The sequence below is a fragment of the Phasianus colchicus genome, chromosome Z, assembly GCF_987193195.1.
Source record: "Phasianus colchicus chromosome Z, bPhaCol1.hap1.1, whole genome shotgun sequence".
NCBI classification, from domain to species: domain Eukaryota; kingdom Metazoa; phylum Chordata; class Aves; order Galliformes; family Phasianidae; genus Phasianus; species Phasianus colchicus.
Window position 1 is genome coordinate 83,634,674 of NC_143476.1, and position 17,091 is coordinate 83,651,764.

The 17,091-nt window shown below is 52.4% G+C and overlaps 1 protein-coding gene across 5 annotated transcripts in view; it reads right to left on the reverse strand.

The window, feature by feature from the left end:
• Positions 1–240: 240 nt before the first annotated feature.
• The window catches only part of CNTFR (ciliary neurotrophic factor receptor), a 169,019-nt gene continuing 152,168 nt past the window's right edge, over positions 241–17,091 (reverse strand). For 3 of the 5 annotated variants that reach the window (XM_090130557.1, XM_090130558.1, XM_090130559.1), the window contains 4 exons: positions 13,369–13,532; positions 3,151–3,331; positions 2,311–2,455; positions 242–1,339 (listed from right to left, as the gene is read on the reverse strand). In XM_090130557.1, the coding sequence (XP_089986683.1) occupies position 1,339; positions 2,311–2,455; positions 3,151–3,331; positions 13,369–13,532 (491 nt within the window). In that variant the 3' untranslated portion in view covers positions 242–1,338. Of the gene's footprint in view, positions 1,340–2,309; positions 2,456–3,150; positions 3,332–13,368; positions 13,533–17,091 lie in introns of those variants that run through there. The other 2 variants (XM_090130556.1, XM_090130555.1) reach the window with 2 other exon arrangements.

The following is a 17,091-nucleotide window of genomic DNA, read 5'->3' on the forward strand; positions in this document are numbered from 1 at the left end:
CCACCATCCTTACACCTTCTCGAGGTGCTCCGAAAGCCAGGTTTTGTGCACACAGCCGAACCCACCCATCCGGGGGAGGGGAAATAACGCCCAGAGCTGCCAGTGGTCATGAAATGATCATTTAATGAAGACCGTCTCTCCTGGCGCGCGCGTGTGTGTGTGCGTGTGTCTGTGTGGGCTTTTATTTTTTTTCTTCCCTCCTTTTTTTTTTTTTTTTTTTTTTTTTTTGTTTCTTTTTTTTTAATATATATACATCTATAAAAAATTCAAATACAGCATGTCAACAGTTGGAATACTAGGACGTACGGTATTAAATACTGCGCTCGGGTTTGGGCAGGGACAAGAGGAGCTGTCTTTACAAAACAGGGCCTGGGGTGGGACGGGGAGGAGAGCAGAGTTGGATTGGGACAGCCAGGGACAGCAGGGGACAGGTCTGCGGGGCTCCAGCTCTAAGGGGACGGCAAAGCTATTCTTATTTTGCTGAAGAGTAAGACAAAGATGTTGATGGAGGCGATTCCCTGTATCCAACGTGGTTGAAAGAGTGTGGGGGCGTGGGGACGGGGTGGTGAAGGCTCCTCTGGGTGCTGCTGGGTGCTGGCTGGAGGGGCAGGCTCCACGATGCTCTGCAAGGGGCTGCTGGGGGGAGCCTAGGCTTTTGTCGCTGTTTTGATCCCCTTTTATCCCCATGAAAACCGAGCCAGCTCCCGAATCCCCATTGCACTCCTGAAAGCCACCAGTTCATCCCTCCACCATCCCCTCGGAGGGGACCGAGCCCTCATCCTGCACCCCTCCAGCTTTTCCACGCCGTCAAGAGCTCAGGGGGGAGTGAGTCCGGTCCTCGGGGTGCCCCCTTTGGCCGCGGGCTGAGAGCATCCCTCCGTCCCCGTCCCCGTTTCCCGTTTCCCGTCCCCTCTTCCGAGGCGCCATCACGCTGTCACCCGCGTCTCGGTGGCGTGGCGGCGCGGCGCTGGCACGTCTTTGGCGTGGCGGGTTAGCTGTATGAGCGATGGCGGGGCTGGCCCGCGGGATCCGGGGCTGCGGCGCGGTGCCCGGGCTCGTTGCGCCTTGCTGAGACTGGGGACGGAGTGGGCGACATGGGGACAAGTGCGTGTCCTCGCTCTGGGCTCTCGATGAGGTTTTTTGGGGCGAATCCCCCTGGAGGGGGGATGGTGGCTCTGTCCTCCTCCGCAGCGATGGCGAGAAGCGTGATACGTCCTCAACGTGTGCAAAATCGAAGAGATAAAGAGACTCAAAACGGGCGGGGTGCGGAGGGAGTGTGGTGGTGGCGGTGGCGGTGGCTGTGGGAGGTTGTCTCCGCTGGGCTGCGACAGATGGGGATCTGGGATGAGGAAGAGAAGGGTCACTCATCCTCCTGCCAGCTAGCAGGAGTGTCTAGCTACTGACATAGTTCTGGGGATACGCTGAGCTGAATAAGGCTTTTTCCCCAGGAAGAAATGCACACCTCCTCAGAACCTGAGCACACAAAGCCATCGCTTCCACCTCCTCCTCACAAATGACCCTGCCCTCCCACCGCTGTCTGCGTGACACCACCTCTCCCATTGCCAACACTAATATCACACAAGGGAGTGATGCACCCAGCGGGAAAGGACCACGTCACGAAGAATCACAGAATCATAGAATTGCTCAGGTTGGAAAAGACCCTCAAGATTGTCAAGTCCAACCACAAGCTAACCATACTGCCCTAACTCTAATGACCAACCACTAAACCACATCCCTGAGCAGCACATCCAAATGGTTTTGCAACACATCCAGGGATGGTGACTCAACAACTTCCTTGGGGAACCTAGTCCAGTGCTTAACAACCCCCTCCATAAACAAGTTTTTCCAGATATCCAGATATCCTAAATCTCCCCTGGCACAGCTTGAGTCTATTTCCCCTCACCTGTCACCAGTGAAAAGAGACCAACCCCACTTTCACTGTCAGCACCTTTCAATATTCTCCTTCAGTATGTGAGAGGCTGTTTGGTGCACCTCCTGGTGGGTGGCACATCCTTTATGCTCCATCTCTGCTGAACATGAGCATCTAAGCTCAACTCCTTTGTAAGCCTTGCAGAAAGTGTCTGAAAAACCATTTCCTGCTATCTTCACCAGAACACCCAATTTGGAAAAGCAGCCATGTTGGGTTTATTGACAAAGAACTGCAAACAAATCCAAATGCCTCCTACCCAACAGCCGTCACCCACAGGCCGGTCAGCGTCTCTTTCCCAACCATGCTAGAGACCCTGAGCTCTTCATGCCCTTCCAGCACCCAACCCCATCTCCCATGCCCCCCATTCGGGGCATACTCACTAAATAAAGAGGACACCATAGGCAGCCAAGACCAGTCCAGCTGTCCAACACACTGCCACGGCCCCACTGCCCACTCCGGCCCCCTTGTCGCAGATCTTGGTGGTGGGGGGCGGCATGAAAGAGGAAGTGCTGGTGCTCGTTGTCTCTGCAGGGAGGGAGAGTGGGTGGTGAGAGGAGCTGGGGCACCCTAGGATGTTTCCCACAGGAATAGGGAAGCATCCCATCGCCACACTGCCCAACCGTGCTACACTGGGGCCAAGCTGGATGGACAAGATGATGAGAATGGAGATAGTGTGGTCTATGGGACTTTCTGTTCTCAAAAGCAGACCCAGAGGGTTCCAGAGTGCCTGGCAATGACTGTTCCCCAGTGCTTCCCAGCCACCCCACAGCTGGTGCCAGTCAGGGGAACCGGCGTGGGGCACGCTCCCATCCTTCTGGGAAGCCAAGGGCTGATAACGTGCATTTGGACACGGTCCCAGCTCTTTCCTAGAAACAGAGGCTTGTTAACTTGGTGGCTTTTATTTCTAATTGGCATCGCTCCGAGCCATTGTGTGGGGTCGGAGGTGTGGAGGGGAGGTAGAGCTGGAGATGGTGGGGGGCAGCACTCCAGCAAATAATAATAAATCCAGAGCTCTGTCGTGGCACTTGGAGCACCCCAGTGAGGAAGATGCCAGAGCTAGGTGTGCTGAGCCAGCACCTCCTGGGCCATTCCAACCAAGCAACAGGGCCACAGGCACGTGAAGGCACATGGTAAAGGGCTGTGTCCCTCCTCTGCCACACCCTCCCCTCCATACCCAGGACCCCTGAGTGCAGGGTGTTTGTGCTGGGTGAGGGTCTCACCTGTGATCTGAACCTCCGTGGTGAGCTGCTTGGGCTCCTCCGTCCAGGGGGTGGCATGCACAGCCACGCTCCAGTCGCTCCACGTGCCGATGTCATTGTCTTTGGCGGCCACCTGGATGATGTACTCCTTGCCAGCATAGGCATCTGTGATGGTGTGTGACGTCCCATCCGACAGCTCTACCTGTGGGCAGGTGGGGATCAGGCAGGGGGCTGCTGGGGATGGGAGGCAGCCAGAGGAGGAACTCCGGCAATGGAAGGTAAGGGATGATCAATGTGTTTAGCCCAGCCTAGCTGGTTGATAAAGGGTGATAAAGAGGCTGGTTTATGTCCCTTTTTTACCACCATAGGGAGAAAATATCATCTAAAAGGCAAAGCAAGGGGATAAAAGCAAGGGGGTAAAGGGCTGGGATTGAAGCTGGCTGTGCATAAATGGAAATAAGGAGAGAGTTAACCCTGATATCCACATGTCCCATGCATCCTCCAAACCAGACTGGAAGTTTTTCTGGGGTGGTTTGGGTCAGAGGTATGACCACGGTGCAGCACAGGGACATACAGGGAGATGCTCCAGCTCCGTCTAAGCCAAGGGTGCAGTGAGTCCCTAGATCTGCAGAGTCAGAGTGGAGTTGCTTCCTCTAGAGGTCACCAGAAACTAGTAAATGTGTGGGCAGTTCTGTTCGGACATTGGGATGTGGGGAGCAGGGCAGCTGTGGCACTGACAGTCCATGCATGCACATGCTCTCAGGACTGAGGGGAGATTCCCTTGCCAGTACATCTCCAGCAATCCCACTCCTGGGCTTGCAGCCCTTTGGCTGGGCAGCTGCACAGGAATAAACTCGTATCCAACTGTCATTCCTAAAAAAAATGCCCTCTGTCTTTTTGTCACTACTCCCTGGGCCACTGGAGGTCCTGCTGTCCTCCTGGCCATGTGGCTGCTGATGTAGTGGTTGAACTCCAATCTTAGTCCAGACCTTCTGGGGACATCTGATCCACTTGGAGATACGTCCTGATAGGGACGCATCCACACTGCAGGGTCACTGGTGAGCAAACACACAGTGCTGACAGCAGAGGAAAGCTCAGCACTGACACAACATGCCAGGGATAACACCAAGCTGCAACGGACTCCAAAGGGACCGCTGCAGGAGAGCACTGTGCATCACTTTGCACCCTTCCTTGGGGTTCATCATTAAAACCCACTGGTTTCATTTCCCATCCATCCTAATTGTGTCTGGCATGGAGTAGCATGGGGCCACACAAACCCTGCATGACCATGGACACCCTTTTGTGCAGCCTTCTCCTCCCCACTCGCCCAGCTGACACAAACCACCTTCCCTCACAACACATGTTGATAATAAACATGTCCAGGGGGGATGAGGGACTGACATAGCCCATCTGCTCAGGAGGCAAAGGGGGGACATGGTGCTTGGCCTCTGAGCCTGCTGATGGCTTCAAGCCAAGCGCTGTGGTCCCAGTGGCTCTGCGCAGCTCTGGGGGCAGGGACATCTGCGTCCAGATGTGGAGTCTTCAGCTCAGGAGAGACACAGACCTGTTGGAGCACACCCAGAGGAGGGTCACAAAAATCTTCCAAAGGATGGAACTGCTCTCCTATGAGGACAGGCTGAGAGAGCTGGGGCTGTGCAGCCTGGAGAAGAGAAGGCTAAGGGAGACCTGAGAGCAGTCTTTCAATATCTGAAGGGGAGCTACAGGAATAAGAAGACTGACTCTTCAGCAATGTCTGTGATTACAGAAAAAAGAGAAACATCAAACTCAAGGATGGGTAGATTTAGGTTGGATATACGGAAAAAGTCTTTTACAGTGAGGGTGGTGAGGCACTGGAACAAGTTACCTGGAGATGTGGTTGATACCCTATCCTTGGAGACTTTCAAGGCAAGGCTGGATCAAGGTCTGGGCAGCCTGATGTAGCTGTGGATGTCCCTGCTTATTGCAGGGGGTTGGAATAGATGACCTTTAAATGTCCCTTCCAACTCTAAGGATTCTATGATTCTATGACATTATTCAGGGAAGATGCCAGAGCATCTTTTGTGCCCAGTGAGCCCCAGAACTCAGCCAGGGTCCACATCTGGGGTGTGGGAGCAGATGGTGGTTGAGGCTCCGGGAGACAGCAGCAAGGTGGGTGATGCTTCTAGGAGCAGAAGGCTCCAGCACAGCATCCCACTGCCCAGGGTAACATTGACAGCTGAATTTGATTAAGATCTTGGTTCAACAGCAGGAGAAAGATAGTGATGAAAACTTCTGCCTGGTTCTTTCTTGCATCCCAAAAACTGAAAAGAACTGAACAGCCAAAAGGGCTGCACCACTGGATTGCAGCACAGTCAGTGTGCTGATGTGGCAAGATGTCCTGACACTGCACCTTGGCATGCATGGGGACAATGTCCCTACCAGGGATGTGTGCCTTGGCAGCACTGCCTGGCTGGTGACTGGAGTGGTCAAAGCCATCACCCTGCTCCCTGCAGGGATATCAGAAAGGCAGGAACCCATTTTGAGAAACAATCAGCCCTCTTCCCATCTCACCTGCACAGCATGTTCGACATCCCAGCACAGATTTAATCCTTTTGTTACACAGATATCACCCTCAGCTTTTGTACAGCCACTCTTAAGTTCCCCACTAGAGAAAAGGATGCTTTGCTTTCTCACTGTGGGCAAGAGCCTTTCTGCCCCTGTTCCCCCTCTGAGTGCTGCCTGCAGCCTGCTGCAAGCCATCCTCTGTGCTCTCAGCTGCTCCCAGTGGCTTGGAGCCCCACATCTGCAGCACATCTGGAGCAAAGGGCCTTCTGCCGCCTGCAAGGTGCAAAGTTGTTACCAAATCCACAGGGGAGCAGGGAGAAAGGTGTGTGTCTGTCTCAGCACTGCACTTTTTGGGCTGGGCAGAGGGATGCTGAGCCTTGTTTATCCCTGCGCATGGGGCGTGAGTTCTGCAGGGAGGAGCAAAAGCACTGAGCCAAGGTCTGACCCACTGGCACAAGGGCAGTTGATTAGGGTGCCAGGTTTAGGGGGTGTAGGCTTCAGTGCTGGAAGCAGGTGCAGCGCTTGGGATCATTCAGCCAGAATTTGTCTTTAATGCCTAGTCATCATTCTGGGGCACACAGCCCTAAGGCTGCTCCAGCACAGATACTGCTAATGCCTCAGCCAGTCTCAGAGATCAGAGCTGTGCCATGGTGCCTGTTCCCTGTCCCCCCACTGCCCTGCTGCTTGGTGTCAGGAAAGGCATCTGGAGCTGTGCCATGGCACTGCTTGGTGACACTGAAAGGGGCCACAGCTGTGGTCATCACAGGATGTCACCGTCCTGCTGGGGCAAAGAATGTGACTGCGGCTGCCTGCACAGGAGAAATGTCTTCAAGGAGAGGCCTTGCATGAAGTAGAGGCAGGCAAGACCTCAGACCCCAGTATGGCTCTGTGCTGGGCTTTACTGCTTTTCCAGCCTGCTGAAGAGGCAAAGAACCAGCTCTGTGCTGCCTCTCATCCCTATGGCAGGGTTAGCTGCTCCCTTCCCAGGGGACAGTCCTGCAGGAAAGGGGTTTGAGCTCCTCTGCACCAAACCCAAGCTGGATCAGGGTGCCCAGCAGGGACAGGCTCCTAGCACCTAGTCCTGCACATACAGCACTTGAAGGGACGGCCTCAGCACCTGCTTTCCCTGCTGCCCCCCAGATGCAGTTGGTCTGCAGCTGAATGTTTGCACATGGGACTATGGGGCCATGGGGATGCTCCCCAAGACCCAGGATGAAGCATCTTCCTTGTGGGATCTCGGAGGATGCTGTCCTAAGGTATTTAGACAGCAAATAAAAAGGGAAGGTGTAAGGTACAGCACCCATCTCCTTCCTTACATAGGATGTCCTGAAGTGCAGTTTGGGTTTTCACGAGGCATTTCTGAGCTAGGGGATATATCAGAGAGGGAACAGCTTTGTCACAGTTGACGAGAAAGTCCATGAGCGGGTGCCTGTGTTTCAGCACAGAAATGCAGCAGCAGCAGCAGATGGGAAAACACACAGGATCCAACTGGAACAGAAAGGGAGAGGCAGCGAGGACAGACTGGGGAGGACACGGAGGGATGGTTGGGCACACAGCATCAAAGGGAGAGGGAGAAATTCCTTAATCCGCATCCCTGCCACACAGAGACAAAAGTTGGAGGAAGGCTGTGCATGGTAATTTTTTTTTTTTGGCTGGAGGGGTCCGCATTTTGCAGCCTGCCTTTGTGCACCTGCCAAAAGTCACTCCGGCTGGCTGTAAAGCGCTGCCCAGATTAATGAGGGATCAGCAGCCAGTGCAATGCAGAGCTATTAGCATTGCAAAAAACCCCACCAAAACAACAACAAAAAAATCACCAGAGAGAAATGAAAAAGAGCCCTTGAGCCCTAGTAATTCAGCAGTAATTCAGCCTATAGCTTGCCTGAGGCAGCATGGGCTGGCATTCTGCAGGTCTCCATCCCTGGGACAGTGTCCATCTCTCATCCCATGGCTAACACAAGTTCAAAGGGCACTGTATCCACCCACACAGTAAAGCAGAGGTTAAGGTCGTGATTTCCCCCTGTGCTCCCGTAGCCTGTCCTGCCAAGGTGCACTGGCAGTAAAAAGGTCACAGTGTGTTCTGCTCCCAGTCAAGCTCTATTTTCATTCTGTGCAGCCGGGAAGCGACTACTGGTGAACAGGGTGATGCAGTGCAGGGCTGATGCCTGGATGGTCTCCAAAAGGAGAGGACCTCAGCCCTCCCTGCCCTGAAGCTGGGCTTGGTGATGCGATGTGCTGGAAGGTGGTGGAGAAGAGAAGACTGGATGTCTCTTTGCATCCCACACAAAAATGTGTTTGCAGCTCTACTTTCCATTCCTCGATGCCTCCCGTTCTCCGTTGTGACTCCTGGAAAGGGTTTTCTCCTGCTCCAAACCAGGGTTAACCCCGAGAGCTGGGTCACAGCAAACAGTTGCTGCTGCCTGTGAAACGATGTCAGCAGGGGCAAAGAAAGGTTTTGTTTTCCCTCTTTTGTCTGGAAATCATATAGGCCTGACATTCATTACTAATAAAAGAGCCCCCAAACGTCTCCTCCTGTGGCACTGCGGGAATCAGTTTGGTTAACCCCAGACAAAACTTTCTCTCTCCTTCAGCGATTACTGAAAGGTTGGGAAAAGTAAAGGACTCTCCTCCCCCTGTGCCTCTTCCTCCCTGCCAGCCAGGCAGTGGAGCAGCCCAGTGGGGTCTTAGCCATTGTCCCTGCAGTCACCCCCCAAAAAAAACTGCAGCACACAGCTCAGCCCCAGCTATTGGCTGGGGAGGACGAGTTATTGCAGGGCTCCTCCACAGCTTGGCTTGTCTCACACCAGATGAGGCTGAATGGCTCCCTTCTGGCTTAAAATAAAGAGCATCTTTGAAAGCACAGCTGTAATCTCGTTAATAATGGGACTCTGTCTCCGGATGCGTCTTCCCCTCCTGCCAAGCGACAACTGTCAGAGCTCGCTTTGCTTGCAGCCACAGGAGGATGGGGCTGGGATGCTCAGGGCACTCAGCACCAATCTCCCAGCTCAGGCTACAGATGCATTTACCATGCAAAAGCTTCCTCCTACCACTGGGGCCAATACAGACGGGCTACAGGAGATGGGACTCCCACCTCTGTGGCACCTCTGCTCTGCCTGTCCCACACCAAGCTGCAAGCGACACTATTCCAGCCTCAACATTTCACTCCCTCCTACCTCCTATTGATTCCCTTTTTTTTTTTTTCCCCCCCTCTTTTTTAATCACTGACTTTGCAGCCAGGAGGGGAAGGAAGAGAAGTGTCGCAGTAAAAGCGACCAGGCGTGAAGCTTTAATGGCGCTGGGTCAGGGTGACCTCCCTGCCAAGGCTGCCTGGCGAGGAGGGGAAATGCAGGCAAAGCAGCATGGGGATGCAAACAGGCACAAAGAAGTGTGGTGTCACAAAGTGACACTGCTGCCACCCTGAAGGGGATGCAGCTGCAGCAGGCGGTCACACTAATTGCCTTCCCAGCTCCTTCCCTCCCCTTGCCCACCATGGTCAGTGATGTGTAGGATTAGGACATACTTGTGCATTATGTTAGCCTGTGAGAGTCATACATTCGGTAGAAAACGTTGGTTTGCTTGTGGGAGATATCCTTAAACCACCCACACAGCAGACCTTGCACAGACCGCTGCTCACGGCCACCTAACATCCCGGCATGGCATGAAGATCTCCCCTTGATGTTCTAAAGAAAGCTGTTTCCAGCCTTTGCAAATGCTTACAAACATGTCTCTAATGCTTCCAAAACAGAAGATGAAGGAGAAAACCCCACCGCATTATTAGCTTTAAACATCTCATGACCTTTTTCTGCAAATCTGAAGATGCACGGTTCGTTAACATTTCGCGTTGTCAGCACGGCCAATGCGTTCAATTAGACTTCACAACGGCATCTGCAAATTGCTGGCAACTCACCAGAGGAAATCCTCCCTTCTTCCCTTGGCTGCCAGTGCTACAACTACCTCTGAGCACTGCCACATTCCTGCGCCTGTGCACCAACCCCGCCAGTGCTCAGCGCATGCCATCCCTGCTAGAAACAATGATGGAGAGATTCTGATCCAGGTGATACTCCTGAGCAGGAGCAGATCTGGTGCATGAGCTGCGCTGGGCTCCCTGAAGTCACCTGGGACATCCCCGGCTGTGTGGGGGAGCATGTGCATGGCCAAGGACCTGCATGCCATCGCATCCACGAGTGTGCACACAGCTGCGCTCGTGGGCAGCCTGCAGGCATGCACAGAGATAGCTGCTGTTGCGAGTTAACTGAAGGAGCCTGTAAAACCAGAAACAGGCTATTAGCAATCCATTAGGAAAGGGTATCCAGTTCCAGCCTAGGTAATCCATTAGAGGAACATCTGAGAGCATTAGGAGAGCTCGCTTGGGGCCAGGATGGGGCTATAAAACAGAAGAGGAAACCATGCTAATCTGGCTTGAATTACAAACTTAAAAGCAGGAGAAAAATAAAGGATACCCTGAACATTTAATGTTTTATATTTAGGAGACAGAACATGAGATTCTGCCAAAAGGAGAGAATGGAAAAATCTGTTTAGGCTACAAATATCTCATCTCTCTTCATGCAGGAAAGAAACTGCCAGCCCCTCTTCCAGAAGGGAAGAGCATGACGTTGAAGCTGCTCAGCTTTCTGGGCGAGCTCGGTGTTGGTGGGACAGAGTGATCACCCGATGTGATACAGTGTGGTTGTGTGTCCTGCACAACCGGCAAATGCCTGTGCCTGGGTTCAACAGAGCTGCTGTGAGGTGGCACAACAGCCCTGCTGCAAGCAGCATCCCGCACACGTGGACACTCATCGTCTCTCTGTGCTAATAAATCCCAGAGCATGCAGTAATAACTCCCAGAGCAAACTCCAACACAAGAGCTGCTAAGTGGCCTGAGTGGAAATTCATTGCCGAGCCCAGAGAAAGGGGGGGGCAAACGGTGTGCTGAGGCTGAAACGCACCTTTGTGAGCACTCTGCCATGTCACGGAGGGGAGGAGGGTCCCCCACTGTGTCCCTTGCTCTGCACCTCCCAGGCTGGCTGTCCCTGGGGAAGATGCTGTGCAATGATAGCTGGCTCACCCAGCAGCACTCTCGATAAGATCCACTGCTCTCGCCACGGACGGCTTCATCTTCTGGTGCCAAGGCCTGGCATTATTAAAATCCTGAAAGGAAGAGCCTGGGAGAAAGCAGACGCTGATTGAATCAGGCCCTACAGTATTCGACAGCTCGACATCCATCTGATCCTATTAGTGCTCATTCAGTCCTGTCTGCTGAGGTGCTGTGCATAAATCAGACCCTGTGCAGATAATGGGAGGCGGAGGGGGAAAGGAACTGCAGCTTTTGCCAAGAAATGCCACGTGCAATGCGAGCATGGAGGGCTGTATCTCTAGCCAGCCTTTGGAGCTGTCCTCTAGCCCTGCTCTTACAGCAATGGACATTCCACACAGCGCTCAGGAAAACCTTCACTTCAGCACAGATTAACACCTCGCTGTGCAAACACAGGTCATGCTGCATCCTATCTCAGGACACCAGTTCCTGTAAGGAGAGACCTACCATCAATTTAGGTCATGCTGAGCTGGTCTTGGCTCCACCAAGCCATGACCTTCCCTCTCCTGGATGGACTTTGGGTGCTCCTTGGGCACTCTCAAGATGCCAACAAGCAATGGGTCTAGAAAAGCAGAGCTTATAGAATCAGAGAATCATTAAGGTCGAAAAGATCACTTAGATCATCTAGTCCAACCATCAATCCATCACTGCCATGCCCACTAATCATGTCCCTCAGTACCACATCTTGTTTCTTCAACACCTCCACTGATGCTAAACTTCTAGGGCTCACAGCATCTGGCAACTCACTTTTGGGTGCAGACACCTAAATTTGCAAGGTATCCAGATAGGCTAAGGGAGGCTGTGGCTGAGCACACCCAGGGGTCCCAGGGCTCTGGTGCTGCAGCACAGCCATTCCTGGTTCTTGGGAGCTGACTGAATGAGGTTTTGCATATAGTTCATCTGATGAATAGTGGCAGTTTTCCTCAAATCACCCATAAATCAGATTTCTCATTATGCAACCAGTGGGGTAGGGATTCAGTAAGCAAGGCTGGTACCTTCCTCACTGAATGTCTGCACTTGCTTACCAAGCAAATTATTCCCCAAACACACTTCTCTATCAGCCAGTGACTGAGAAACGCGTCCTTCAAGAGGCCATGGATGAAGAGTGACACCACTGTGCCCTCCTGGGATGGTGAGCTTTCCAGCTTTCCAGCTCTGAAGCACCCATACTGAGGACTGCTCCCACTCTGCAGCTTGGGAAGATAACTTTTCACTGCCCTGAAGTGGGCTTTTGCAGCCAGGGTGCCTCACCCCAGTGTCACCAACACCTTCATGTATTTCCCACCATGGCTGTGTGCTGTTCTGTCCCCTCATGGGCTTAGCCCCAGCCCAATGTGTCGAGGCAGAAGGCAGCCCATTGGCATGTGTATCATGAGGACCAGGCTGCAGCTGGGGAAAACATCAGCCTTTTTCACAATGGTTTCGTATGTTGAAATAAGTGACTTTGCATTTCATATTTCCCATGCACTTTCCACCTTTTCCCACAATTTGAATTCTTTCCTCCTCAAAATGAATAAACTCTTCCAACCATGTGAATACCCAAACTCTCCTATCGCTCTCTTACCCCAGCAGAGTGCTTGGCAGCTGCTCTCTCCCTCCCTCTGAGAAGAGAAGGGCAGGGAGAGACAAGTGGGAGAAGACTCTACCAGCACCTGTCTGGTTTTCAAAGCCATCAGCAAAACGCTTCAGTCTGAAACAAGACCTGCGCCGCTGCCTTATCAAAGAAAAGCAACTGAAAGAGAAAAACCCACTGGGATGATGATGTCTTACAGCGACACAAGCACAGCACAAAGCCTCTCATCCCCTTTTTGAGACGTTTTTCTCCCTAAGAAGAGCTGTCTGGCAGAAAATCCCTCTCGGCTCCGCATCGCAGGTGAGCTCCTTGGGGATGGAACGCTGGCTCCCATTTGTCTCTTTTCTGGGCAAAATGCCTCATCAAGCAAACTGCTGCCACGCTTGCCTAATTGGCTTTCCTCTGGCCCATCTCAGAGATGTTGGGATGAGCCACACCGGTGCAGCAGCACCTCTCATCCAGCAGCAGACTGCTTTCCTTCATAAGTGGAGCATGCAAGCAGCATATAGCAAAGAAGAAAAAAAAAAATAAAATCCTGTTCGTTATCTTTCTGCCGCTAACAAATGAAATCTGTCCTGCGGGCTGCCAAGGATTTCACTGACAATTTTTTTTTTTAAAGAAACAAGAAATAAAAGTAAGAAATACGATAAGATCATGGCAATCGCTCCGTTGCTGACTGTGCCCTGAGTTACTGCGAACGGTATTTTATCTTCGGCTCAAAATCTAAATGTGGCAGAGGCACATTTAAATGCAGTGACATTTATACTTTAAATGCCTTTTACATCTTGTTGGCAGGTTTTATACAGAACATATGTATGGAAAACAGATACAGGCCACGGATTAAAATGCAGAGAGGGGAGAGCCTGCAGAGCCATTTGTAGGCAGAATATGACTTAAAAGTAAGAGGAAGAAAAGGGAGGGGGAAAAAAAAAAGAGGAAAAGGGGCTGTGTTGACAGGGAAGTGAACAGACATTTCTTGGTCCCTGGCCACCCCATGTTGCCTGTGTGCTGCCTCCTGCTCAGCATCACTTACGTGCTGCCACTGGTCCAGGATGAGGGGCCGATAGCGCAAGAAGAACTTGAGTGGGAAGGACTCGGGGTCGGGCCAGGATGAGGGGTTCTGCCATGACACTTCCAGTCTCCGGGGGTTATTGGGTACAGGCTTGGCCACCACACTCTCTGGAGGATCCGGCTTTACTGGAAGGGAAAAGAACAGCTGTTAAAGTCCCACTAATTGGATGCAACAGGTCTTACAGTGGGGAGGTGGGTGAAAAGCCTGCCTAGTGATGTGCTTTGGGGATGAGTAAGTCCAAGCGATGGCTCATCAGCCATAGAAAATCACCTTTTAGTGCGTATGGGTCAGGAATATCCTGGCTCAGAATAACCAGCACTAAGGAGATGACAGCACCTGGAGAGAACAGAGAACATCCCTCCTCCCCACAGGTACCTGGTTGAGTGCAGGGAGCTTGCTGAGCCCTAACCCCGTGCTTTCCTTGCTCCTCCAGATGGCTGGGAGTCTGACCTGCCATCAAACCTACTCACCTCTCAGCAGGTCACAGTTTAGGGCTGCGGATTCCAGGCTCTGACCCACTGCATGCAGCATAGGCAGACCCTGTGGTTTCTCACTCCTGCTCTGCTTTTGAGATACAAGGATATTTTTTCACAATCCGACAAGTATTTCAAGTGAATATTAATTGACTGTGCAACGTGCTCGGAAGTTACTGCTACTTTAAAGTGCTGGCACCAAAACCCAGACAGGCTGTGATAAACAGTGTTGCCTCTTGCAGAGTCAGCTTTGCTCCTCACCAAAAATCTGCCCAGATCCAAACAGCTCAGACTCTCAATTTGCAGCAGCAAAGCTCTGAGAAGTCTAGAATCTGGGTTGTGCAGGGGCCTGGCAGCCTGATTAAAGCACATTCCCTCTGAGGAGCTGTGCGTGGAGACATCCTCAAGCTCTGCAGCAGACTTGGGAGCTGGGAAGGTGAAGGATTTCCATGGGACAGCTCACAAGGCTCACTGTGTTCAGTAAGAATAGTGGTTATCACCTAATCACAGAATCACAGAAAGGTGCTTCAGCCTGGAAACCACCAGATAAAGCAGTGCTCCCGCTCTGACCAGGCACCATTTCTAATTCCAAGCATGCAGGGGGGATTCTGGGGTTGGGAGCAGCCTGACAGAGCTCCTGCAATGCACTCAGAGCCATCTCCTCCCTGCTGGCCCCATGGAGATGACATCTCCACAAGGGCTTTGCTTCTCTGGTCAGTGAAGGTGGCAAGTGAGCTGCAGGCTTGAAGCTGTATGGGACTGGGTGCTCCTGTGGGATGGCACTGCTGCAAAGAGAGCCATGTGCATGCCACTCACTGCCACTTTGCAAGGGGCGGGTTGGAGCTGGGCAGTGCAGGCAATCTGTGCACGAGGTATTTGGGGTCATCACATTTGAGGACAGTAACTGCGTGAGGCAGGCAGGAGCTGCAGTGGGAGGGATGATTTGCTGGGACTGCATTGCTGAGCTACTCCAGATGGCTGTGTAATTCCCTTGCTTGCTTTGAATCCCTGGACTTAGGCTGGACATCAGCTTCCATCCATGGGGCCTTGGAGGCCAAACACATACGGAAAAGTATAAATCCAGTGCTGGCTCACTGGGCTGGGTTTGCAAAACAAAAATCTGTTTGGCTGAATGCATGCAGATGAAAGCAAACTGTGGCTCCACAGCACAGGGATAAAAGCACCAGAGTGGGGATGGACACAATGGGATGTCACAGCTGTGAGGAGAGCCCTGGCGTAACGCAGCGAATGGGAAATGCCACTGTGGCAGGTTGGAGGAGAGCAAGGAAGGTGCCCTGATGCTGAGAGAGGAAGTCATCTCTTCACTCCTCAGGACGTGACCCCCTCACGTTAGAGGAGAGCTATGCTGGCTTCCCGCGAGCGTGGCAGAGCTCCCGGCTGCAGTGAGCCTTCAAACGTCACTGCGTCTTAATGGGAAAACCATCACGAGGGCTGCGGCTGCCTCCCCACGTGTCCCCCTGGCTGCGGGACTCCTGCCCAGGCCTAAGAGAGGTGCGGCAGTGCCAGCCCCTCCGAGAAAACAGAGCTGGAGCCACTCCTGCCACATCCCTCCATCACTGCGGGGATGTGGTACATGGGGCTCTACATCATCTCTGCAACTGGTCCAGTGCCTGACCTTGAAGGAGTGCTTCATCCTCCACAGCATCCCAAGTCCCTGCTCCCCGCTCCTCCTTTCCCGGCCTTTGTCTGCCCAGTCCATTTAGACAGCAAATTGCGAGGCAGGGGCTGTCTGGCTGTACATCAGTGAGCATAATGGAGCTGTGTCCTCAGCACAGGCCCGCAGGCAGTAATGTAATATAAGTAATAATAGTAATAATAATAATAATGGACGATGGGCATTGGGCTGAGTACTGGTTAAGCGGCTGCAAAACCAGATGTAATATTATCCTGCAGAGCCGAGGGAGCATCTCCAAACATTCCTGAGAAGGAGACAAGGGATTTGGCTGGGAGGCAGCTTCCAGCTCATCCTGCTTCGCTTTCGGGTTCAGAAAGGGTCTTGCAGTTATCTCTGGTCTTTGGAACAGGCCAGGCGTTGCCTAAAGGCTCTGCAGGCTCACGCTGGACAACAAGTGCTCATCGAAGGAAGTGCTGCCTGAGCACACACCATGCATCCATCCTTCTGCCCCATGCTAAAATGGATGCCTTGTGGCTGTTAAATATCCCCTGGCATTTTCCCTGAGAAGAGGGACATTAAACTCCATGTCTTAGCCAAATGTCAGTCTACGTAATTTAATTCTGCCTCCCTAAGTAGTATGAATTGAACTGACCTTCTGTCTAGGCAACTGTATACCCGTGCTCAGAGACTGAATTTCTTGAAGGGGACAGCACGTTCATCCTCACACAGCCCCTCTGCAACACTCTGTGCGTTCACTGCATGCAGTGGGGACAATCGTATGACCTCCCCAGGGTCACACAAGGGATGTGTGGCAGATGTGGAATGACATCACTGCCTGTGCTGCCACTTTCTTCCTGTCCTGGGCATGTCCCAGCAGCATGGCATGGGGTGAGCTAAGAAGATCTGATAATAAACCTCTGGTTATTATCCACTCAACATTTTTTGGGTGAAATCCTCTGTGATCACACCTAACCAAGCCCCTCTGTTCTCCCTTGCTTGTCTGCCATCTCGCCAGTGCTGCCAATACATTTTATATTATATATTACATCTTCTCCTGCTAATCTGCCCCATGTTTGCATTAAAAGAAAGAAAGGTGTTGCCACTGAGGTGGGATGCTGGCACTGTGGAGCTGTTCTCACTCTGCAGTGGGATGCTCTTGGAGGTGGGGGATACATCCCAGAATGACATCAGTGTTCCCAGCCATCATGAAGGGGAAGGGTAGCCCCTAACACACTGCATCACTCCTGCCTGGCAATTTCCTCTGCCTCAAGCCCTCTCCTCTCTTCCTCCAGCCCTTCTCCCTCCTGGCTAGAGACTAGGGATGTGATGCCTGCAAGGTTTCGCACAGCCCTGCCCTCACCATGTTCACCTTTATTAATATTTATACCTTTGCAGAAAACATAATTATGAAAACAATTTCCAGCAGCAAGACAGGGCAGGAGGCAGCCCAGATGTCCTAGCAATGAAAGATGGGGGTCAGAGGGCTGGAAACCTTCTTCCAGTCATCACTAGGAATGGAAACACAGAGCAGCTCCTTGTAGCTGGCTGCTAACAGGCAGCATCGTGCGACTGCCA